This window comes from Mytilus edulis, chromosome 3 (genome assembly GCF_963676685.1).
Source record: "Mytilus edulis chromosome 3, xbMytEdul2.2, whole genome shotgun sequence".
NCBI lineage: Eukaryota > Metazoa > Mollusca > Bivalvia > Mytilida > Mytilidae > Mytilus > Mytilus edulis.
The window spans coordinates 77,093,141-77,119,251 of NC_092346.1; the positions used below are offsets into that span (position 1 = coordinate 77,093,141).

Below are 26,111 nucleotides of genomic sequence, written 5' to 3' on the forward strand. Positions count from 1 at the left end.
TGACAATAAATTTCTATTAAAAAGCGGCCGTGCAACTTTGATGCAAGCGATGTAAACAAATATGGAAGACACCAACTTTTAATTTCAATTTGAGTTATAATCTTAACGTCTTATTACTCCATATGGCAAGTGATGATGCTGTTAGGGCAACAAATGATGATGCTGCCCAATGTAAACGATTTGCAGTGGAGAAAGGATACTGGCAAGACCCTTTTATCACTCTACTGACTCAAAGAAGTCAAAATAAGCATGCTCCAGAAATAAGCCGTGGTTACTATGCTCGTGTGAAGGCGATGAGGACACTTCTTCAAAAATTTATCAAAGTATGCACTTTTCAAACATTCACGGAGATCGTTTTGCAAATTCACCTTGTCCTGAAAGACAACTTTCGAGTTCGATCAATTTTTATCAAAAACTTAGGTTTTAAATTATTTTTTAGCATGTTTAGACTTTAGTGAGCATCATTCATGCTTTTAGGGGTGTTGTCACTTTCGTTCCAATATTGAGCAAGTGATCGGAAAAGATATGATACAACATTGCACAAATTATTCGGCGAATTGATTCTCATAATTATCATCAGCAGTGCGATTGTGATTAAGGTTTATGTACCCTTCTGTAGCCATTTTTGTACGAACTTTTCAAACTTCAATTGTATCAAAACTACAGATATAATGAATAATAGAGATAGGCCATTTTGTACATATTCCAAGGGGAAACTTGATGCAAAGCATTATTTTTTTCTGTTCCATTGCATTTAATAGAAAAAGAGGACTTTGTGGCAAATAAATCAAGATTTTTATAGAAAATCCACAGCCTTTATCCTTGTACTCCCATATTTGGCAATTTGATGACTGATAGATATAGGATTATTGCATGCAGTGCTAGCATTGGTTTCCTTAAAACAAGTTTATAAATGTAGTTATTGGTTAAGACAAGTATAAATATGGCCAAAATCAAGTACACCTTTTAGGGTGCGCTCGACTTTAGTGACTAAGCAAGAGGTGTTTTGGAATTTACAGGTCACTTAGAACTTTTTGTAAAAAATAAGCACTAGCACATCATAGAAAATCAAGTGAGTAATTTATGTTTCAAATTTTATAACAAAAATCTCTGTATTAAAGGCTGTGGATTTTCTATAAAAATCTTGATTTATTTGCCACAAAATCCTCTTTTTCTATCAAATGCAATGAAACAGTAAAAAATAATGCTTTGCATCAAGTTTCCCCTTGGAACATGTACTAAATGGCCTATCTCTATTATTTATTATATCTTTAGTTTTGATACAATTGAGGTTTGAAAAAGTCTTACAAAAATGGCTACAGAAGGGTACATAAACCTTAAATACCTTAGGAACATACATTATTCTAGTTTATCCTGCACAATTGCTATCATTAAAATGCTTGATGAATGTTGATAGTGCAGGGATACAGGCCATCTCCACTATCTTGTAAATGACGTCATAATGGCGCACATAATTGATATTTTTTTACAGTAACTTGAAAGTCAGGTCTATTGAAACAAAATTAATTGAATGAAAAGTCCAAAACTTGAGATTTTCAAAAGGGGTCCCAATGATTCAATATACATTATTACTTGGAGCAGGAACATTCATGAATGTATTTTAATAGGACTTGACACTACCTAATTATAGCCGATCTTATCATCATATCATAGTAGATGAAATGACACGCTAAATATGTTCTTGCTATTACCTTAATAATTCTGAAAATATCAATGTAATGTCATTCAAACTAATTAATAAGTAAGTCTCATTTAGGTCTAAGCGTGACGTGGGATTGACAATTTTTTGTAAGGGTGACATGTGAGAGTCAAATTATTGTGGGAAATGAAGCCTAGCGGGACAAGGGAAATTACAAAAAAATGAGAATTGCTTACGTACATATGTAGTGTAGGCAGGATACAGGAATCTGACAAAACAATAAGCGGGATCCGTGATCAGAACCCCCCAATGAGACCCCCTAATAAGTGATGCCAGTTTTGTGAAGTTTCAAATTTGTCAGAATCACACAGATTTCATCACAAAAGGGTACAGAATACAAATGAGATATATACTTGTACATATTTAAAAATGGCCCTGACGACATTCCCAGTAACTGTGAATCTCATAAACCATTTTAAAACATTTCACATTAAATAAAAAGCACTTATATTGGTAATTTTATATGATAAAATCTATTTACTTGACGATCAAATTTACCAAGACATTGTATTTGTTGAAAGTTTGGAATTATGTGGTTAATTTATTGAGCCAGTTCCTTTACATGTATAAAAATGGCCCTGATGGCATTCCCAGTAACTGCGAATCTCATAAACCATTTTAAAACATTTCACATTAAATAAATAAAAAACACTTATATTGGTAATTTTATATGATAAAGTCTATTTACATTTTGTACTTGACGATTGAATTTACCAATACATTGTATTTGTTGAAAGTTTGGAATTATGTGGTTAATTTATTGAGTAGTTCCTATAATTTTTCTTTAAGACGCTTGCAAAATCAATAATCTTGCAAAGTCTCTTAAAATTTGTGATTTTATCAATTTTATACAGAAAATCCTGTCAAATTCATTTCTCATTAGATATTATATTGAGGGGGGATAGGAGGGGTCCTGATCCCGAAATCCCGGACTTAAAAAAACAAAATCCTGAGGTCACGAATTTAAAGTAAATCCTGAAGTCCTGAAATCCGAAAAAAAGGATTCCCGGATCACGAAAGGGCCAACCCCGAAATCCTGAGCTTAAAAAGACCTGATCCTGGAGTCCCGATAAAGGTCCTATCTCCCCTCTATATTGTTCCAAACTTGAAGCAAACATAAGTAATTACAATGAGGGACTGGACCATTTCCTGGGAACCACAAAATCCACAATAAATTGGTATCCAATGAAAAATAATGAATTCACAGTATTAGACATGAATTTATTCAATGGGACAATAGAACTGACAAATACCTTGAGAAAGAGGAGACAACTCTGTGGAAAAGTTTCATTTGGCTGCAATAAAACAAACACCCAAACAAATTTGCTTCTAGAAACAAATGTAAAGCTCTCTCATTGTTTATCTCAGATGCAATTTATTAAGAACCCTTTTATCAAGGGACAGTCACTTACCTTTGATATACATATGTGTTCTTGTTTTGTTCTGTTTGCATTTTCAGTGTTTGTATTTGTCTATGTTACACTAACTTTCATGACTTTTCACTTGTTTATTTTGTTTTCTTCAGATGACAGATGGTAATTGCCAGGTTGTTAACCTAGGAGCAGGTTTTGACACAACATACTGGTTGTTTAAATCAAATGGAATCAAAGCAAAGTCATTTGTTGAGATGGATTTTCCTACTGTTACATCAAAGAAATGTTTTTTCATCCGAAAAGGAGAAGCCTTGTTGAATGCAATAGCCTCAGATGGTATAAATATTATTAATTTGTAAACTGTTAATAGACAATTTTATATTAGAATCCATGCATATATATTTTTAAAAGATAATGCCAGAACCTGCTTTCCATTCTATATCTTTTCTTCTGGAAACTCTAGGACAATTTTAACTAAACTTGGTCATATTCAACTTTTTGGAGATAATAGATATATGGAAGATGTGGTGTGAGTGCCAATATTAATGAGACAACTCTCCATCCAAATAACAATTTATAAAAGTAAATCATAGGTCAATGTACGGCCTGCAACAAAGAGCCTTGGCTCACACCGAACAACAAGCTACAAAGGGCCCCAAAATAACTAGTGTAAAACCATTCATAGTTTTCATACGGGAAAACCAACGGTCTAATTTATCTGTATCTTCATCTTATATTTACAAAGTACGAATAAATGCATAAACAGAAAAGCAGGAACCCAAAAAATAACTCTGGGCATTTGACCTGTTTTTTTCCTGTTAATTTTTCCTATGTTAAAGGCTTGTGATACAGATTAAATCTCCCAAATTTGAACCAAGTTTGCAAATTACATACACAGGGTTCTTGCTAAGGATTTTTGAAGGCAAGTCCAGAGACTCGTCATTTTTAGCCATGGTGAGTCCAATAGCAAGAAAAAGATATTTTATTGCAATATAATGTATAATTTTATTCTCCATGACCTAACAGAGCAATGAAATTACATTAAATTCACATTACTTTTTATACGACCGCAAAAATTTTAATTTTTCGTCGTATATTGCTATCACGTTGGCGTCGTCGTCGTCCTGCGTCCTCGTCTTGCGTCGTCCGAATACTTTTAGTTTTCGCACTCTAACTTTAGAAAAAGTGAATAGAAATATATGAAATTTAAACGAAAGGTTTATAACCACAAAAGGAAGGTTGGGATTGATTTTGGGAGTTTTGGTCCCAAAATTTTAGGAATTAGGGGCCAAAAAGGGCCCAAATAAGCATTTTCTTGGTTTTCGCACTATAACTTTAGTTTAAGTAAATAGAAATCTATGAAATTTTGACACAAGGTTTATGACCACAAAAAGAAGGTTGGGATTGATTTTGGGAGTTTTAGTTCAAACAGTTTAGGAATTAGTGGCCAAAAAAGGGCCCAAATAAGCATTATTCTTGGTTTTCGCACAATAACTTTAGTATAAGTAAATAGAAATCAATGAAATTTAAACACATGGTTTATGACCACAAAAGGAAGGTTGGGATTGATTTTGGGAGTTGAGGTCTGAACAGTTTAGGAATTAGGGGCCAAAAAGGGGCCCAAGTAAGCATTATTCTTGGTTTTCGCACCATAACTTTAGTATAAGTAAATAGAAATCTTTGAAATTTAAACACAAGGTTTATGACCATAAAAGGAAGGTTGGGTTTGATTTTGGGAGTTTTGGTTCCAACAGGTTTTTAGGAATAAGGGGCCCAAAGGGTCCAAAATTGAACTTTGTTTGATTTCATCAAAAATTGAATAATTGGGGTTCTTTGATATGCCGGATCTAACTGTGTATGTAGATTCTTAATTTTTGGTTCCGTTTTCCAATTGGTCTACATTAAGGTCCAAAGGGTCCAAAATTAAACTTAGTTTGATTTAACAAAAATTGAATCCTTGGGGTTCTTTGATATGCTGAATCTAAAAATGTACTTAGATTTTTGATTATTGGCCCAGTTTTCAAGTTGGTCCAAATCGGGGTCCAAAATTAAACTTTGTTTGATTTCATCAAAAATTGAATAATTGGGGTTCTTTGATATGCCAAATCTAACTGTGTATGTAGATTCTTAATTTTTAGTCCCGTTTTCAAATTGGTCTACAATAAATACCAAAGGGTCCAAAATTAAACTAAGTTTGATTTTAATAAAAATTGAATTCTTTGGCTTTTTTGATATGCTGAATTTAATCATGTACTTAGATTTTTGATTATGGGCCCAGTTTTCAAGTTGGTTCAAATCAGGATCCAAAATTATTATATTAAGTATTGTGCAATAGCAAGAAATTTTCAATTGCACAGTATTCAGCAATAGCAAGAAATCTTCAATTGCACAGTATTGTGCAATAGCAAGAAATTTTCAATTGCACAGTATTGCGCAATAGCAAGAAATCTTCAATTGCACAGTATTGTGCAATAGCAAATACTTTCAATTGCACAGTATTGCGCAATAGCAAGAAATATCTAATTGCACAATATTGTGCAATAGCAAGAAATTTTCAATTGATTGGGGTTATCTTTCTTTGTCCAGAATAGTAGTTGAATCAACTTAAATCATTGTCATACACAATATACAATGTATATTCACTTTTACTACCAACTGATAAATTAAAACAATCTTTACCATTCAGTGATAACAAGCACTTTTTGTTACATTTTAATATTTTATGATGTATTTAAATGAGTAGTTATTGTTGCAAACTCCATTAGAAATTTGAATTGAGATCAGTTTTGAAAAAAGGGAAAGGGGGATGTGAAAAAAAAATGGTGGGGAGGGGGGGTAAATTTTTCTCATTTCAGATTTCATAAATAAAAAGAAAATTTCTTCAAACATTTTTTTGAGAGGATTAATATTCAACAGCATAGTGATTGCTCAAAGACAAAAAAAAAAAATTTAAGTTCATTAGACCACATTCATTCTGTGTCCAAAACCTATGCTGTGTCAACTATTTAATCACAATCCAAATTTAGAGCTGAATCCAGCTTGAATGTTGTGTCCATACTTACCAACCGTTCAGAGTTCAACCTCTGCGGTCGTATAAAGCTGCGCCCTGTGGAGCATCTGGTTAAATTTTGCTATAAATGATGATATTTATGTTTAACTGTGGCCTGTTTAAATACAAAATATTTCAATCTTGATGTATCTTTGGACTCACTAGTTTTGAAAATGGTGAGTCCAGACAGATTTTCATGAGTCAAGGACTCATGGACTCGCCTTAGTGAGAACCCTGATACATGTAGGTAAAGTGCAAATTGATGATACTTAAATAGGTTCCTATAGTCTGCTGAGTGGTGATATTTTACAGGAAATTAAAAATTAGGAACAATTGAACAAATTTGAGCAACACAACAGGAAGTACTATACCACTAACGGAGCAGGAAAACTTACACAAGACATGAGTTCACTTCTTGTAATTGCTCAATCTTTGGTTTTCTGTTATGTTTTGTGAATAATTGTTTGTCTTTTCATCTTTTTTATTTTTGCTATGTATATGTCTCTTTCCAACTTAATATTATTCAATGTAACCTTGTTATCTTCTTACTATTACTTACTAATCAGTTACATGGGTTAAATTCATATCTTCTTTTTCAGAAGAAGATATACAAATAAGCAAGTCTGAAATTCATGGACAAGATTACCACTTAGTATCAGCAAATCTACGAGATATTAAAGAAGTTGAAAGAAAATTACATGACTGCCATTTGGATAAATCTTTACCTACAGTGTTTATAGCAGAATGTGTACTTGTTTATATAGATAGTGATAAAACTAAAGTTTTGTTAAACTGGATTACAGAAAATTTTACATCAGCATTATTTCTAAATTATGAACAGGTAAGTCAAATTGTAAGATAAATTGATGTTATTTTGTAAGATTATTAACAGTCCATTTCATGTTTTGTCAGAATTACCTTGTTTATGTATGTCAAATTTTTCATTTAAAATTCTAATATGACGTGCTTCTCTCTCTTTGTGAACAAACCCATGCTCTAAATCCAATAAAATTTGTTTGCACATGAGTATATTGACTACTGCAGAATAATGAATTTGATTAAATTGGCATACATTTAATATAATTTTTATTTCATTAACTTAAAACACTTCTATACACTTAAATGATGCACATGTTGTTACTGATTCATTTAGTATGACTGTAATGTGTTGCATTCCGAAATTGACATATTTGACCTAGATACGACACCCGTTCATGTTGGCTGTTCAAACTCCTCCCTCTGAAAAATCACAGTGCCAGTTATTTGCTTCTTTACAAACAAACAATGGAGGTTCATGGAAGAGCTGACACAAACGATCTTCACTTATATACATCGGACATAGAAATTACCTTAATTGTCCTAATCAGAACCGAAATAATTGATGCAAGCTTATACTTTATTGTAGTTTTAACATTGATAGGTATTATATTCGTGTTATTTTAGCCCTCACTATCGCTCAGGCAAAAATAATCACGAATATAATGCCTACCCATGTTAAAACTACAATAAAGTATAGCTTGCATCAATTATTTATTAAACAATCATAATAGAAAATCATTTTAGCTCATCTGGACTGAGATCCATGTTAGCAATTGTCATCACTTGGCGTTTGTTGTTATTGTTAACATTATAAATGTTCTGTTTGCCAGCTATTATGAAAACTATAATAGATTCATTGTTGAGTGAAAAGTGAGAAAATATTCTGTATTTTTCTGCATGTCCTTTCATCGTCTCTCCTCTTATATATTCCAGCCAGACTCCTAACTTTGCAATATGCTGGTTGTAATAGTTTCTTCTCAGTTAAAAATATCTTAAATTACAAGTTAACAAAAATATATCTTTCAATTTGGTGGATACAAGATTCAATTAACATTTAGGAAATATAATTTTACTTCGGGTTTATTAGATAAGATAAGATAAATCCATGTACATGTATCCCCAAATTAAAAGTTAGTGATTTATAATGGATGTGATATAGCATAGTGAATTTATATCATGAATTTAATCCAGACTGGCTATTTGTAACTGATTAATTGAAGAAAAATGTTTGTTTTATATGACGAGACAGCAAATAACCTGTGGTGCCTATATTTTTTTTAAGGGTGGACTAAAGCTTTAACATTGTCATTGCATGTGAAGGAAGTTTTGTAATTATAATACCATTTTTCAGGTTAATATGCAAGACAAATTTGGAGAAGTTATGATAGAGAATTTAAAGCAAAGAGATTGTTCCTTGCCAGGAGTTTCAGCATGTGCTAGCCTTCAAGCTCAGAAAATAAGGTATTCCTCAAGTAATTGTATTATAAAATTTGAACATCATGCAATCATCAAATAAAAGGAAATCAATAGCTGTTTCTGCACCTAATTAAATATGTATAATGCCTTTGATGCTTTAATTTCGAAGCAAGTTTCCTGGAACTTGAAACAAAATTTCCCAAATTATATTTATGAATTTTAAAATAAGCTTATGGGATCAATTCTAATGAAGACATTTACATTTTAGGTAGGTATGTCTTAAGCAGTGATTTTACAGATTAAAAAACTAAAGTTGTACATGTACAAAGCTATTAAGTTCATGATATGTTTGAAGGTTGTAGTATACAAACCTGTATGATTAATTTTCAGATTTACAGATACAGGATGGGAAGCAGCTGATGGTATGGAGATGACAAATATTTACAAATCTCTTCCGCATGCTGATGTTCATAGGTACATGGCATAATTTCATGTGTTTTTGGTTTTTTTTTAAATTAACATGCAGTTTCTGAATCTGAAACATATGGGTTATTAAATTATTTTATTTGAACTCAAAAATATAAACCTTTGTTCATGGGCATATCTACCAGTTCTGAGTTTCCAATATTTAGATATTTAATCTTGGCTATGTTTTTGTGTTGGATGAATGATTTACGTAAGAGAATGTACATTTTGTTTTGGCATGAAACACGCATACATAGCTAGTTTCAATTAAAAGACATAATTACTTTTTTCATACTTTTCTTGGGTATATGATAGAATTGTTAAATATGGCATGGTTTCTTATTTTTTTCTTCAATAATGTATTCCATGACATATGTTATTGTCAAGGTGCAGAGAACATAGAAATACTGGGCATTTGACTGTATGTCTTTTCCTTCATTCATGTATAGCAGTTTCACATATTAAATTCATGATTTATTTTTATACAATTTAAATCAAAGTTATGTATCAGCAAAGTTTTGGAAAGTATAAAAATCAGTAACAACCAACTCTTTAACCCCTTCCTCCATAATGACACCTATAGACGCCAACCCCTTTACTCCATAATAACTGCTGGATCCTTAAAAAATTAATATATATACATTTGTAATTAGCACAGTTTTTGTTTTTGTTTCATTGTTTTTTTTATTAAAGTTTCTTTTATATAATTAAACAAGTCTGTGGGAAAACATGTGTATGTGTGTTGCATAATGTAAAGGATAATTAAATTATTTAGATTTTTCTACATTAACTGCTTAAAATAAAAAAAAGTTTCAACTTTTATAAAATGTTAAACAAACAATATTTCAAGAGATGCAACTTTCCTACTCAAAAATGCTTTTATTGTAGATTTTTCCTGGTTTCACAACTTTTAAAATCATAAAAATGGTCACTTTTATTAAAAATAATAATTCAAGAGTAACAATTCGGGCAGAATCAATTTGCGCCAATTGCAGTTTTGAAAAGGTATTAATTGCGCCACTCTTTTATTTTGATGGTATTAATTGCGCCAATAAATGAAATGGAATTGCGCCACATTTACCTGTTAATATGTTTTACCTAAATCAAGACAAGACAAGACAAATACTTTATTAAAGTCTCGCCACTTGTTACATATAAAATATACAGCTTTTTAAAATACAAGTTAACAAGAGCCACTCTATAAAGAGTTTTGAGAGACTATAAAACAATTTTTCTTAAAATAATAATGCAAATACAAGTCAACTGTCACGAGTATAAAATACATTTTCGCTTTATTAAAATTTCATAGCAGATTTTGGCAGTATAAAATACCATATTTTCATTTTTAAAAAGAAATATAATTTTTTCATTATCAGTGTCCAGAAATTAGAACGTCAATTTTTCAGAACTGCGTGTAAAAGAAAAGCAACCAATGTGTTGTCAGAGCCACCTTCAAAAATAATAAATTCAGAGATCTTCAAAATTGAAGAAGAGAATCTAGAAAAGAAAGATTTAAAATATGTGTGTCAGTCTGTGTATAGAGAGAGAAGAAAACTGCATCCGGCTTAATCTAAAAATCGAGCAGAATTTTACAGAATATTGGATGATATTGGTATTGTTAAAAACAAAGATGATGAGTTTGTATTGTGAAACGATCAAGCAAGCGGTATAATTTTATTAGGATGCGAGGCTAATTTGAAATTTCAGTGTACAATGTCAGAGAAATGTTTTGCTGTTGGTACCTAGTCAATCATTTAGTTGTTATATATAAATAAAAAAATATAAAATTGGCGCAATTAGATGATTATTTTATCGGCGCAAATGATACCTATAGTTTTGAAAATTAGGTGGTGCAAAAGAGGTATTGGCGCAATTAAGTTGTGGCGCAAATGAGTTACTTTTTGGCGCAAAAAGATACCGCCCAACAATTCCCTATTTACATGTTGTTTAAATTGCTATAAAAACACAGAGGTTTAATTTGTTTATTTAATATTTTTATCTAAATTCACATTTCACCTTATTTCAATTCCCATCTGGTCTTAGTATATTTTTTACCTTTTATACCTGGAATTCACAGTTAAGGCGAAATGAGAACACACCTTTAATAACATTTTTGACACCTGTGTAGTACCTCAGTTGAAACGCTTTGACTACGAAATGTCTGCATCAGACTTAATAAAATTTGTATCTAATATGAAAAGGATATTCATTAGAATATCTGACTTAAATTTATTTGGTGAAAAATATAAATTTGTTTTTCACAATGCATTTATACTTAAAAGCATATTTTCAGCATTTTATTGAAAAATTCTATGCGAATCAACTATGCAAAATAAAAATTTTCATTGAGGAAAGGGTTAAAAAGGAGTTATATCCCTTAAAAATTTAAAAACATGGAAAATTACGTAAACACTCTCAGGCTTACACTTCTAGTAGGATTGTTATGAAATTTATGTAACTGCAGTAACTTGTTAATATCAGCACTGTTATGTGTGTGTGTGCATGCCTGCCTGGGTGTGTGCGTTTCAAAATTGGGTTCATTTGTTTTTTTGAAAAAAATGGTGAACAAATTTATGATCTCTTTTTATTGACACACACTATAGTTATGTTATATAGAATCATGAATAGAACCTTTAGGAAAAAAAATCAGTAGTTTATTACATGTTCCTAACTAGTCTGTTATTTTATTTTAGGGTAGAGAAGTTAGAATTTATGGATGAAAGAGAATTACTTGATCAGCTGTTCTCCCATTATTGTATTGTATGGGCATGGAAAGATCCAAACAACATAGGATTAGGAAGCATTGATTTGACTTAAACACAAATATTGATTTGTTTTGGTATTTAAAGCTTGCTTGAGCAAGTACAGTTTTGAAAGCAGATTGCTTATTGTCTAACAGAGGTATATCCAACTGTGCCAACATGACGTGTGTTGTATGCATCAAATATCATTCGTGTAACCTTTAACAAAATATTTCAATACAAACTTGCTTAATAAATAGATGTCCATAGATATTTAAGATTGCTTTTGTGTATCATTCCAATCATTAATTACTCTAAGGATTCATCAAACTATTTATTGTTAAAAAAAAATAATTGTTGAGTTGTTTTAAAGGGCATACAATAGAGTCCTAATTATGGTCATTTTTAATAGAAAATGTAAAGGAATCTGTGATTTGATTATTTGTCATTAAACCAAAAAATACACCATTTGATAATAGGAGGAGTTAGATTTTGATACAATAAAAAAATAAATGAATAACCTAATTTAATATTGTATTTGGTAGAGTCTGTTAAAGAAAAATTATTTTTAAGCGTTGAATATTGATGCTGAAATAAAACCTCTTTTACATATTAAAAAACATGAAAGAATTACAATCAAAATCAAAAGTGTTGTCTAGGCAAATTTAACTTCAGTAACATAATCTTGTTGACTTACAAATATTGATTTGAGTGTAGTTAAGCAACTAACATTGAAGTGATGACATGGTGTCATTATAGCTTCTAAACATCCTTGTTTTGCCTCACATGGATTTTCTCCAAACCTTAACATATAGTTGGACTTTTAAGGATAGATTTTCTAATTTATTTGTATTTGAAACGTTCTGAATAATTTGCATATTGTCTGTCCATATCTGAGAAAATATTTACCTTATGCCATCACTTTGATAATGTCCCAGTCAAATTGTTTCTCCAGCTTTTTAAATGCAAGAAGTTGACAGGAGTATTATAAAACATTAGTTATTGATTGACAATTTTTCAAACACTCCATGTTTCTTTAACAAATTATACTTTAGCATTTTAAGGGCTTTAGAAATGTTTGCTTTGTACTTTGGAGGGAACATAATATCATCATATATGATAAAAATGTTGCTTTGTACTTTAGAGGAAAAATAATATCATCATACATGATAAAAAAAATGTTTGCTTTGTACTTAGAGGGAAAATAATATCATCCTACATGATAAAAAATGTTCTTCATGTTATGTTATGGTATACAAAATTGTAATGTTTTTTTGCCAGGTTTGTAAAACGTTCAGTTGTATTGTTATAGTACATTGTAAGTTCTACATGTATGTAAAGGATTATTTTACTACCATGTGCTTAAAGTTGTGATACAATATTGCTTGTTAAAGTGCTTTATCATGTTTATGATTAATAAAAGATACTCATGATTGTGAATTATTTTATTACTTATTAAATTAATGTACTGATACACTTCATTGGGTTGCAATTGGCATTATGTTTTCCAGTCTGTCTATAGCATATTAAGTTTTGGATTTAGGTTATTTATGATGAAATTGTTGTCACATCAACTTAAAACTGAGTATTACTTGATTTATTTTACTTGGCTCCGCGGGGTTCAACTGGTTCGCTTATTTAAGAACAGTCCATCTATAGTCAGGTGTGTCGGGATAAACTCATCAATAAGGTGTTCAGTTATTCGTCCCATATCATACACTCAGTTCATTTGTATATATCTGTTTGGTGACACTGATAGGAGATTAGAAATCAATTATAATTATAACAGCCATCTTCCTTATCACACACATGTTCAAATAGACTGTTCTTATGCAAATTAAAACATAAGCTCCACTGGATCAGTTGAAATAACATTGGTAATTCACATTATCATGTTTGTGTGAACTTATAAAATATGCCAAATAAGGGATATAACACATATTTTCACAGTTCATTGGACATGTAAATGTATTAGTGCTGTATATATTGTAAATGAGAAGGAATTTTAACGTCAATATATTTAATAATTTATGAAACAAAGGAGTAGGGCATGATCACCACCCCTTGCCATAGACAAAATCCAAAATCCATGGTGCTGTTATTTGTAATTCTTTAATACTGATCATTTTTACATATTAAAGTTTCCAACTAAAATAAAGTAAAAAAGTAAAAAATATTAGGTAAAATGCAAAAAAAAAAAACAAAAAAAAATTGTCATTAAAGGGCAATTACATTAATATGAAGTCGTTTCAAGTTTTTTGTATATATGTATACATTGACTTATATGGAGAAATGGTCTCTATGATCACAGAATTGCAAGACATGGGGATAATATCCAGTGCTACAATGTAAACTGTTTGTATCAAGCATTTCATTTCATAAGGCAGGCCTAAATGCTTCAAATGTTTTATGCAGATAAATTATGTGACAAAAGTTACGTTTGTCCATAACCTCATTTTCATGGTTTGGTGACTGCTTGAAAAAAAGAATTGTCATGTGAATTTCTATACTACTCTGGATTCACTTATTTCGGTGAGTACCAATAATATTTTTTAATTTGTTGATTCTTTTATTTTGTGGTTCTCCTGTACCCACGAAATCCACGAAAATTGGTATCCAACAAATATTTATGAATCCACAGTATCAGAAATAGGACACTGTAGATTCATTAATATTCGTTGGATACCAATTTTCATGGATACAGGGGAACCATGAATTTAAATATTCAGCAAATTGCCAATTGTCTGAAGGAATGTATGCAGACTTTGCCAAATCCACGAAATTAAATATCCATGAATATCTAAGTTATAATCAAACTACGAAAATTGGTACCCACGAAAAAATAAATGAATCCACAGTAACTTTATTTGGTATATGGGTTTCTTGCAAAGTCTTCATGTCTGTTAGTTCACCTAACATCCTTGTATGGATCAGTGGTCAAGGTTAAAATTATGGGATTAGGTTGGTTTCCCAGATACTATAAGCAGTATGTAAATAAGCAATAGGTCAACTATATGTGGTGTATGGAATGATTGTATGGGGTACATGTCAGTTGGCTAGGTTATGTCTGACCTAGACTTCATTTTCATAGTTCATTAGTACATGTTAATTTTTTGTGTTTTGGTCAAATTTTCAAATTTTGTAAGCATTAGACCAACTATATTTGGAGTATATAATGATTGTAAGATTATAGGTAAAAATTGAAAAAAATTGGTTAAATTAGTAATTTAAATGCATTGACAATAAAAAATCATCAACAGTTTGATGTAGATAAACAGTAGGTAGTTTACAATATTCTGATGAGTGTGCCCCTGTCCAATCTTATATGGGTTTTCAAGAAAAAACTTGCATTTTACCCCTATGTTCTAGTTCAGCCATATTGGCCTATTTGGTAGGCAGGCAGTCATTGGACATTTTTTTAAACTAGATAAGATACCCCAATGATTATTGTGGCCAAGTTTGGATTAATTTGGTCAGGTATTTTCAGGACGAAATGTTTGTTAAGTTGATGATGACAACAGATGATTGACACAAAGTGATGAGAAAAGCTGATTTGACTGTTTGCTGTCAGAAACTGTGAGTACTCTCAGACTTGTACTAAGCGCTTTCCTGCCACTTCCAGTCTGCGTTTTTGTTGATATTTTTTTGCTTTGGCTGTGCCCTTTCAACTGATTATTAGTACCCTACCGATGAAGTCAAAGGGAACTTAATGTTTTCACCCTGTCTGTCTGTCCATCCATCAGTCCAGCAAATCATTTTTCCACACTTTTTTTTATGCTTGAAGATATTGATTCGATATTTGGTATATGATTTTATCATAAGTTACAGTTACAGTTTAAATTTTGTTCCTGATAATTTTGTGCAGAGTTAAGGTCCTTGAACACTTAACATTTTCGCACTTTTCTTAGACATGCTTGAAGATTTTGATTAGATAATTGGTACATTGTTTAATCATGACAAGTTACAGATCAAGATTGAATTTTGTTCTGGTCTGATGATATTGTGCAGAGTTTATGTCCTTGGATTTATAAGATTCACTCAAATAATCAATTTTCCACTTTTTTTGGGGTCATGCATGAAGATATTGACTTGATATTTGTTCTATAGTTTACACCTTGCCTAACTGTAGATCAAGTTAGCATTTTGTTCCAGTTCAACTAATGTTTAACCATTAGGGTACTTTGTATCGTCATGCAATACTCTCAGAATAAAATTGAGAATGGAAATGGGGAATGTGCCAAAGAGACAACAACCCGACCATAGAAAAAAACAACAGCAGAAGGTCACCAACAGGTCTTCAATGTAGCGAGAAATTCCCGCACCCGGAGGCGTCCTTCAACTGGCCCCTAAACAAATATATACTAGTTCAATGCTTGCTATAGTTTGTTCTTATATTATTCTGTTACACCGCTGTCCTAGGTAAGAGAAAGTATTTGTGGCCAGCAAACAAGTTTTTTGTATGTGTCTGTCCAAAGTTAGGAGCATGTAATTCAGTGGTTTTCATTTCTTGCTGTTTATCATGTTTGTTTGTTTCCTTCAGTGTTTTGTACATATATCAGGTCGTTAGTTTCCTCTTTTGCATTGTTTTACATTCATCATTTCAGGGCCTTTTAAAGCTGATTATGAAGTATGGGTTTTGCTCATTGTTGAAAGCTGTATGATGACCTATAGTTGTTGACTTCTTTGTCATTTGGTTTCTGATGGAAAGTTGTCTCATTGGCAATCATACCAATCACATCTTATTTTCATAATAATATCAAAGTTTGTTAACAGTTCCACATAATTCTGTGTCTCGTCTGTATTTGTTGCTGTCAGAGTAAAAGTGAAATTTTGGCTACCAAAAACTAACAACGTTTGACAAAGATATTGATGTCACAGAAATTGAGTTCCAGACTTTCTAAATGTTGACTCTCATAATTTTGTTCAAGACACATATTCTGTCTTTTTATAATAAAAAAGACTTCTGTCCATGTTTAATAACAATCCATGAAAGATCTACAAAGTCATTGATTTATAAAAATCTGTAACCACAGACTGAACCAACTTATTGACCACACCAACAATTGAATGTAGGGTCTATGTCTCAAAGGCTCAACACAATCATTGATAAAAAAAATTATTCAGGATCTTACTACAACTTTGAATCGATGACATGAAAGAATAAGTTTATTGAAAGGAACAATTAGTCTTTATAAATGTGTCTTAATTTGCAAACTTCATAAACAATATCATAATAAAATTTAAGGTGGTATCAAACACCTTGACTAAAATTAATTTGGCTCGTTTAATTTTGATAAAATTTTGACAAATATTTACTTTTATTTGACAAAACTATTATAAAAATTTCAAAAAACATAAACCACACACTTTTGTGGAAAAATTTCAACGGACATATAGCAGTTTGACAAACACTAATTTTGATCATTGAGAAGCCTAATATTACCTTAACAATACAACTTGATTAAAATGTTAAGCTGATTTTTGCAGAGTTATCTCCCTGTAGTGTTATGTTCCATCTTAAAAATGCTGTTGTAATAAGATTTCTACAGGTCCAGCCAAATTTACAAATCAAATCTTTGTGTCAATGAAAGAATTTAGTAGCTGTAAACTAATTAGTTGTCAGGAAAGCCCTGACTTAACAAGTTTACAGTCATGACAATTATATAGGAATTATACTTTTTTGAAATCTAGAACCTTACTACAGACAAGGACATAGTGAACAAAAATGGTATAAATACACTACATAGACCATGATTAAATCACCTTCAAAAACGAAAATTGACAAAAGGGAAAGAAAACTGTTCTCTTTGCATCACTTAAAATCTACTGTACTGTAGAGGAATAGCCTACAAACAATGATTATGAAATTTGAACATTTAATTCTGGTGATAGAAATTAGTTCCCTATACATGTATATAAATAGTAAGCTTAGGTGCTGCATTATCTGAAAATACAATGTTTTTTTCGAGGATGTCATGAAACAACAACATTTTAACAAATTAATTTGTACATTCTTGATTGCAAAAAATGTCAGATTGACAAGTTCATGTTAGACAGTTTGTATAACAGAATGGTAAAATGCAAGGGAATAATACAGAAGTGGAATGGTTTTAAGTACAAAACATGTATACATGTTGAACTTAAAAAATGTTCATCAATTAAAACAATTTTCAGATCTTCATACATTTTCTTCGACACAATCAACTTCATCAATTTTCAATGAAGGTACAGTTATAATTTGAGTATTATCAGTAACTTCATGGTCATGTGACAATAACTGTGTTTCATCAGTACTTTCTTCGTTAGCACCTTGTAGAGATTGTTCAGCAGCCAGAAGTAAGTTTGCTAGTTCCTGAGGTAGAATTGTTGGATCACCATTAGCAGATTGTTCAATGACATAATGTATTGTATCAGCACCTTTAGATACTTCAAAGAATAATGACTGGGCTCCATTTTCTTCAGACAGAATTTCATTTTCTATTATTTCAACATTAACAATATTGCCAACTTCTTCAGTCTACAAAATAAAAATACATTTAAGTACAATTCCAATGTGTACTAAGTTGACATAATTATGTATAAATGTTTTTATCAGTTTTTCAAAAGGTTATATGATTGCAAGTGACTTACTGTGTACATGTAGTATATGAGATCGAAACTTTAATAGACACCATACATTTTTTTGTAACCATGATAATAGGTCAATGGAAAATGAAAAGTAGGTCAATGAACTAATTTATATGAGGATGCTATAACTCTAAATACAATACAAATTCCTGTGCTTATCCTATATATCTAACCTGCCATTTCTTTTCTTTCATCATCATGATCATAATAAGTAATCGTGTTAATTTTTTGAAAATCAGCTAAGATTTAGAATTGAATATTTTAGAGAAATTTACTTAAGGTACAAAGGCTGCCTTAGTTCTGAAGTTAATTGTAATTAAACTGTAAGTAATTTATTCTATATAGATTATAATTTCAATTGAACTGTGAAAGATATTAACAATTTCACTTTCATTTAATAGTACATTTGTACATGGTTGAAGGTTTTTCAAGATGCATTGGTCGACCAAATCATATGGCTGCAAAGTTATTTGTTTCTCAGAGACCAATATCATATGAAATTTTGTGGATGTTTAGATGTCCACTCATATGAGGTTTTTGTCTTTCATGTCCATAAAGAATTTTGTTTTGGTGCAAGATCCTTGATTTTAACTGCTGAATTTATCATTTCTTGACTTTGGGCAATCTATAGATTGCCTCAGATGGTAAAGATGCCTTCCAATCAAGAAAGGCAGCATAGAAACTTATAGATATCTTTTCATTTTGTAAACTTGTGTTATCTTGCTATCTTACAAATAAAATACCCCAGATTTCTTTCTACTCTGATATATATTTGTTTGAAATAACTATGTTGAGAATTTTGAACACTATTTTAACTATAAATGTACCTTCTCAATAACAACCGGTTGAGGTAAATTAAATGATTCTACTTCCAAGTCTTTCTTTTGTCCATTGATATCAATGGTTACCATCTGAAACCGATTTTTTTCCTCCTCCTGAGTTTCACCAGCAGGCAATATCTCATTATGTGCCATTAGCAAATGGTGACTAAGAAAAGATTTCTCTAAAAATCCTTGATTACAATGGGTACACATGTATGGAAAATCTTCTCCATGAGCAGAATGCATATGTTCAACCATTTTAGTCTTGTAACAGAAACTTAAACTACAGTGTGAACAATAAAATAAGTCCTCTTCTGTTTTTCCATATTTGAAATGTCTTACGTTCGTCTTTAAAGTATCACAGTCTACTACTGCATGTTCTTTCATCATATGCAGGCGATACAATTTTGACCGTTTAAACCCAACATTACAATCAATACAACGATAAGGAAAGATATTAAAGTGGACTTGTTGTACGTGTGTCACCATGGCAGACTTCATATTAAAACCTTTACCACAGTATGAACAGTGAAAGTTTTCTTCATGAGGGCCATGTATAATTTTAACATGTCTTTGTAAGTTGTGTTCATACCAAAATCCTCTTCCACAATGTTTGCAACATAATCTTTTTGATTGGTCAACTCCATGTATACGCATGTGACGATTTAAAAGATTTTGACGAGGGAATTTCTTTCCACAATGTTTACAAACTGCCTTCATTTTCCCTTCATGGATCTCCTCAATGTGTTGTTTAAGTGTTGTTGACCACTTAAATTTAGCTGCACAAAGATGACAAGCAAATGGCTGACCTATTACACTATGTACAGCTTTAATATGGTTTTTCAAACTTTGCACATTTTTGTAAATTTTGTTACACTTATAACATTTGACTGATGCATTTTCTAAATGTGTTCTCTTTTCATGTTCAATTAAGTGATATCTATTATTAAAGGTTTTATTGCATATTTCACACTTCTCTATTCGTAATTCTTTTAATTCTTCCAAGTAGCTTTGAACATCAAGCTCTTTAATATGGTACTTTCTGACATGTTCTTCAACACCAATATAATGATAGAAAAGTTTTTTACAATATTTGCATCCTTTGTTTTTTAAAAACCGAGTTTTTGGTTTATATTTTGGAATATTTACATCACCAATGTCAATTTTAACCCTTTTTCTCTGTCTATTCTTAGTTACTAAAGAACCAAATTTCCTTTTTATATTTACAGGTTCAAACTCCTCATCTTCAGATATATATCCAACATAATCATTCCCTATGTAATCAGCATCCTTATCATCATCATCAACAACATTTTCATCTTCACCTACATCAGTTTTTTCTTTGAGAATTTGTTCATTATATGTGCTTACATCAACATTTTCAGCTGCCTGACTTGATTGTACCAGATTTTTAGATTCTTCTTGGATATCACTACATTTGTTAGTGTTTAAAGATTCCTTTTCTTTATAAGCTGATCCCATTTCTGCCCTCATTACAGCCTGTGATAATTTTACTCCTCTCAATCCATATTTTTTGGGCTCATTGTCAATCCCAGAATTATGTGAGTCTTCAGCGTTCAAAGTTGTTTTGTCGTTTTCAAGTGATTTACCCAATGGTAATCTTTTTGTGGTTCCTTTTGGTCGACCTCTTTTTCTTTTAACAGCACCTTGCTGATTAATAATTTCCCCATCATCAGCTTGAATAGGTTGTTCTTTTTCTTTGATCGTCTTTTCATCGCAATCCCAATCCAAGTATTCAGTTGATTCAATGTCTGCAATAGTGCATGACAACTTACATCCTTTCAAAGCTATATTTGTGTTCCTAATCTGGACTTTAAACTTGTTTTCACAAATCTGGGTACTAAATTTGCATGAGCTATCACTCTCAAAACACTGGCCTTTCCAAAACAGGCTGGTAATCTGAAAAATAAAGTAATAATTATCATACATTGTAGTTTCCTGCTTCAGTATATTTTTTCTATGACTAGAGAATTTTCCATGTTCATCAAACCCAATGAAGTACGAAATGCTGTTTCAGAAATCCCATGAACATATATATTATTACAGTGTTCTCCCCAGGCCGTTTTAGCGCTGCTCTTTTCAGCGCTATCACAATTTCCCGCTGTTCTATTGTACTGACCACAGTGCTATCCAACACAAGCGTGTCGCTATATTTTTTTCATAATTTTTTCAAATTTCCTGCTTATTTTTCACTTCCGATCATGTGATCGACTGGTTTACTATTTCTGAATGAATTATTTCCATTGTATTAAGTACTTTATTTTTTTCTGTTAAAATTCTTGCTTGTTTTTTTTCTGCTTGAAAATAGAATGTAAAGATAAAAATTTGAAAGGGTTCCACAGAACCCAGTGTCTCATCTACTTAAGTTGTTATTCGCAGGCTTAACAAAAATGGGGAAAAGATTATTAAAATTTGTCCTCCAGATATTATCTTTTGATTGTAAGAAGCTTCTGTAACTGGAAGAAAAACTAAGTCCATTTAATAGTCATCAAAGGAAAAAACAGGAAATATTTTTTTACAAAATTTCCTGTTAGATACTAGCTTTTGACATGTTTGATCATAAATAACCTTCTGTCCAAGTTTGGTAGGAATCCAGGATAGTTTAACTTTAAGAAAGTTATTAAAATTTCATAAATCTTAACCACAGAGCAAATATTCACTGACGCCACTGCTGACAATGGAATGAAGAATCGCTATGTCTTTCTTTTATGACAAAAGTTGCAGGCTTGACAAAAATGAAAATTGAGCATAACATAACAAATCCCAGTAGTGGACCAAATTGTCAAATAAAAGAGGGATAAACTGAACGTGGCGACCGCAGTACTTGTATACCAAGTATTGTTGTTGAACAATACTCGTATATAATTAATGTACAAGTATTGTACTAGTAAAAGAGTCCACAACAGCATGTCCTCAATAAACCTTTCATATGGTGATTAAACCTGTATATAATGATTATCCTTTTACATGTATAGAGGGATATATTTGTTAAGACTGGATTGAAAGCAAAACATGGCAAATGTGCATTTTCTACTTAATATGGTAGCAACGTGTAACATTGGAAGCACCAATTATGTACATTGTACTTATTTTAATATGCACATGTTTACGGCCTAGCCACAATCAGATGTGCATTTTGTGTTTCACATGAAGTCAAAAATGGGTATCACCTCAGGGAAAAACTCTTTTGATATTTTGGATCAAAAATGGTTTAAATTATGAATCCTTAGGCTAACACTGGAAGCATTTATATAATTACATGCAGCTTTTGAAAGAAATATTTAATATTTTTATTAAATAAATGGTGTTTAAAAACTGTATAATTTTCTTTAATGGTTGCCTTCAAGACATTGTCACCAGTGACAGATTTTTGGTCAATGACAAAGACAACAAAATATGTTTAGAACTATTGAATATCAAACATTTTAATTGAAAAAATAATAACAAGAACATGTTTGACTCACAGTTATTTCAAACAACAGTAGCTTTCTTTGATCATTAATCTGATCTGATAAAACTGTATCTAAAATTATCTATAAATAACAAAACTTCCAAAAGAACCCTTTCTTTTGGTGTATAGAACGTTAAAATAACTTGATGCATATTCTTACAATAAACAAACAAACTTAGCAATACAATTTATATGTTTTGTCTTCAGACAAGACATTGTATTCATATTTAATGAAATGCATTATTAAAACCTAATTTTGATATAGCTGAAAGTGTTATCTTGAAAAAAAACCCATACATTTTATCAGGTTTATCTATCAAATGATGCTTAACTTCGAGGAAAATGGAAACAAATACATTTTGATAATGTCTACGGACAAGACATTTTATTGATATTCAATGAAATGCTTTCAAAGAGGATTGTTAAAGTTAAGATTAAAAGTTACTAATTAAATTTTAAGCAGTGTTTTTTAATTTTGGAAAATATAAAAATGTACCCATAATTCTTTACATATCTCAATAATATATTGATTAAGCCAAAATGAAGACACATTCTTTTAACTGAAATCCATATATGGTCATATATCTTACTGTTTAAAACAATCAAACTATTATTAAAACTCAATTTTGACATAGTTGAATGTGTTCTCTTGAAAAAATAACATACATAAAAAGTCATTTTACCTATCAAATTAGGCTGAACTCAAGGAAATTGGATACAAATATATTGTGGTAATGTCTAGCTACCGACAAGACAATTTCAGTTAAAAAAAATAACTGTTAGAATTAATTGTGACTATATTTATGTTAAAAATACTGAGTTTTAATTTGAATAGATAACTTTCATCACCTATAAATAAGATTTAAGTTCCATAGCAGACAAATAATTGAATTTAATACTTGTTATGTACAAGTGTCTTGTCCGTAGACACTTCCTCATCTGCTGTTAATACTGAAATGCAAAAGATAAAGTTAGAGAGAGAGAAATACTTTTTCTTCATTTGATTTAGCTAATCTTTTAAGGTATGCAGCAACTGGAATAAACAATATTAAAGTAAAATAAGGTATGTTTTTTATGACTGATAATCTGACACTTTTTAAAATCCACTCCTGTAAAGTAATTTTACAAAAATTGAGAACACTTAAATTACCATTTATTTATTAAAAATAAGATATTTCTAAGTTTAAACAACACATAGGACTAATTAAGACCCATAAAGCCAAGCAATATTGATAAAAAGACATGTCTATGGACAAGACATGTGTCTACGGACAAGACATTCTGACATATTTTTGAATTTTTTCCTCTATTAATAGATGGTAGAAAAAAAATGTTAGTAGTGTTTTCATATCTACAAAAGAACAGGAACTTAGCAATGCAACATTAATGTAATTATGCTTCCAGTTTACTAGGGAATGCATGTCTACGGACAAGACATTTTTTCACTTTATTTGTATATCCAACTTTGATGGCATATATCTCCAGCTAGGGTACTGCAATTTTGATAAATGAAGTAGTTTTTGATAATGTATATACTAGAAGAGAAAACAAAACACATAATAGCATACATTTGATTAATTTTTCTCTTTTATCACTACACTGAGCAAGCTAAAAACAAAAGTACAAAATTTCATAACAAGCGCATAGTATTCAACTTTTTATCATAACTTTGTAACCACTGAAGATTTTTTGTTGCAACAAACAGTAAAAGAAAGATGAATAAATTGTCTATAGCAATGAACCAATAATGTAGTTCAAATTAAGTTCACTTATTAACTATCAATTGATAAAAACAGCGAAATTTTAAATGAAACAACATAACGTGAAATTTTGCCCATTTTCAGCGTGTATTTTTGTGGGTTTTTTTTAAACGGTAACACCTATACATGATATTTGATATTCATTGTGAAGCCCTACATTCTCTTCTTCAGTTCAAAGATGTATTACTTATGTAAAGTTTATCTTCTTGTCTTTACAAGCCTATAACATAGACCCAATATGAAATGCACATCTGATCTTGGCTAGGCCGTTAGTTTACTGCTTGAATATATAATCTATTGTTGTCATAATTGAAACCTGCAATTATCAGGTACAATGTAAATACAACTAATATGAGGCAGGCATTACCTGTGAATGGGGACGAAGTCTGTATTTTTTTTTTAATTCAAACATGTTAATAAAAGAAATGGAAATACCGTAACGTTTCCGATATTGGTTCTGTTGTGGGATTTAGTTGTGATGTTATTTAAGTTATAACGTCATATTCAATGTAAACAAAGAAACGCTGTTATCCAGGTAACGTTTTTTTCATATCAAACAATTATTAAAAATGATTGGGTGTTGAGTTCCTTCCTATATGATGTATATTTGTTGATATTTTGACATGGTTGATAAATATACATTTGATTCAAAGTCTCATGCAAACAAGTCCGGAAACGGAAGTAGATCTGAAAAAAAAGTTAACGATTTTGAGTTCATTAGAAGAATGAAAAAATTTTTTTATTGATTTTTCTGCTGTAATTGGGGACTTCGTCCCCATATTAAGAAAAGCGGGACGAATTTGCAGTAATATTATATGGGGACGAAGTCCCCAATTACTGTAGAAAAATCAATAAAAAAAAAAAAAAAAAAAAAAAATCAGGAAAATTTCCCAATTTTTCATTCTACTAATGAACTCAAATTCGTTAACTTTTTTTTCAGATCTACTTCCTGTTCCGGTTTTCTCCGCTTTTGCGCAGATATCTGTCTTGTTTGCATGAGACTTTGAAAAAATTTATATTTATCAGTCTAGTAAAATATAAGATTGGATCTCAATACAAATTCAATTTTAATAATTGTTTGATATGAAAAACGTTACCTGATGAAAGCGTTTCTTTTGTTTACATCGAATATGACGTCATAACTTAAAGAACGTCACAGCTAATTCCCTAACAACAGAATCAAAATCGGGAACGTTACGTACGGTATTTCGGTTTCTTTTATCAACGTGATTGAATTAAAAAAATAATACATACAGACTTCGTCCCCATTCACAGGTTATGCCTGCCTCATATTAATTAACGGGATATTACCATTTTTCATCAGTGGCGCAAGTTGGTTAACCAGTGTGAGGCAAAATTTTTAATTAGGGGCGTGTTGGTAAACAAGAGTGGTGTGATTATTGAAAGATGGGACGAGTTGGTGAAAAGATGGGGTGTTTTGATGTGGGGCGATATTCCCGTGGGACGAGTTGTCTTGATTCCATATACAGATATACAACTTTACACAGCAGATTAATGTATGATATTCTCAGTTTCTTACATCTTCGTGTTCATTCTTTGATGTTATCTCTTTCAGAATAGAAAAAGGTAGATTTAACTCAATTGAATTGACAAAACATCTCCCTCTTTTCATGTTTTCTTCTAATTTTCGTCTGTATTTACATGATGACTTGGTGAAGTGTTGAATCAATGTAGAATTGGGCACCTTGGGTTTTTATTTCGTCCCTAACAAATCAGGAATAATTCTCTATTTTTAAAACTAATTCATAAATTTTATATAAAATACACAATTAATAAAAGTATCAAATAAAAGAAGTTTGTTTACCTAATGTGAACCGAAATCTGTTT

At 30.9% G+C, this 26,111-nt stretch overlaps 2 protein-coding genes across 2 annotated transcripts; one reads left to right on the forward strand and one right to left on the reverse strand.

Annotated features, from left to right (window-relative positions):
* Positions 1 to 9: 9 nt before the first annotated feature.
* On the forward strand, positions 10 to 13,023 carry LOC139517458 (leucine carboxyl methyltransferase 1-like). The gene is made up of 6 exons (XM_071308541.1): positions 10 to 323; positions 3,246 to 3,429; positions 6,742 to 6,983; positions 8,313 to 8,422; positions 8,768 to 8,851; positions 11,536 to 13,023. The coding sequence occupies exons 1-6, from the start codon at positions 123 to 125 to the stop codon at positions 11,657 to 11,659; spliced, it is 945 nt and encodes a 314-aa protein (XP_071164642.1). The 5' UTR covers positions 10 to 122; the 3' UTR covers positions 11,660 to 13,023.
* Positions 13,024 to 16,544: 3,521 nt separating this feature from the next.
* On the reverse strand, positions 16,545 to 25,962 carry LOC139517459 (zinc finger protein 37-like). The gene is made up of 3 exons (XM_071308542.1): positions 25,804 to 25,962; positions 19,038 to 20,951; positions 16,545 to 18,100 (listed from the first exon to the last, which is right to left on the reverse strand). Exons 1-3 carry the CDS (start codon positions 25,894 to 25,896, stop codon positions 17,762 to 17,764), a joined length of 2,346 nt encoding a protein of 781 aa, XP_071164643.1. The 5' UTR covers positions 25,897 to 25,962; the 3' UTR covers positions 16,545 to 17,761.
* Positions 25,963 to 26,111: the final 149 nt, after the last annotated feature.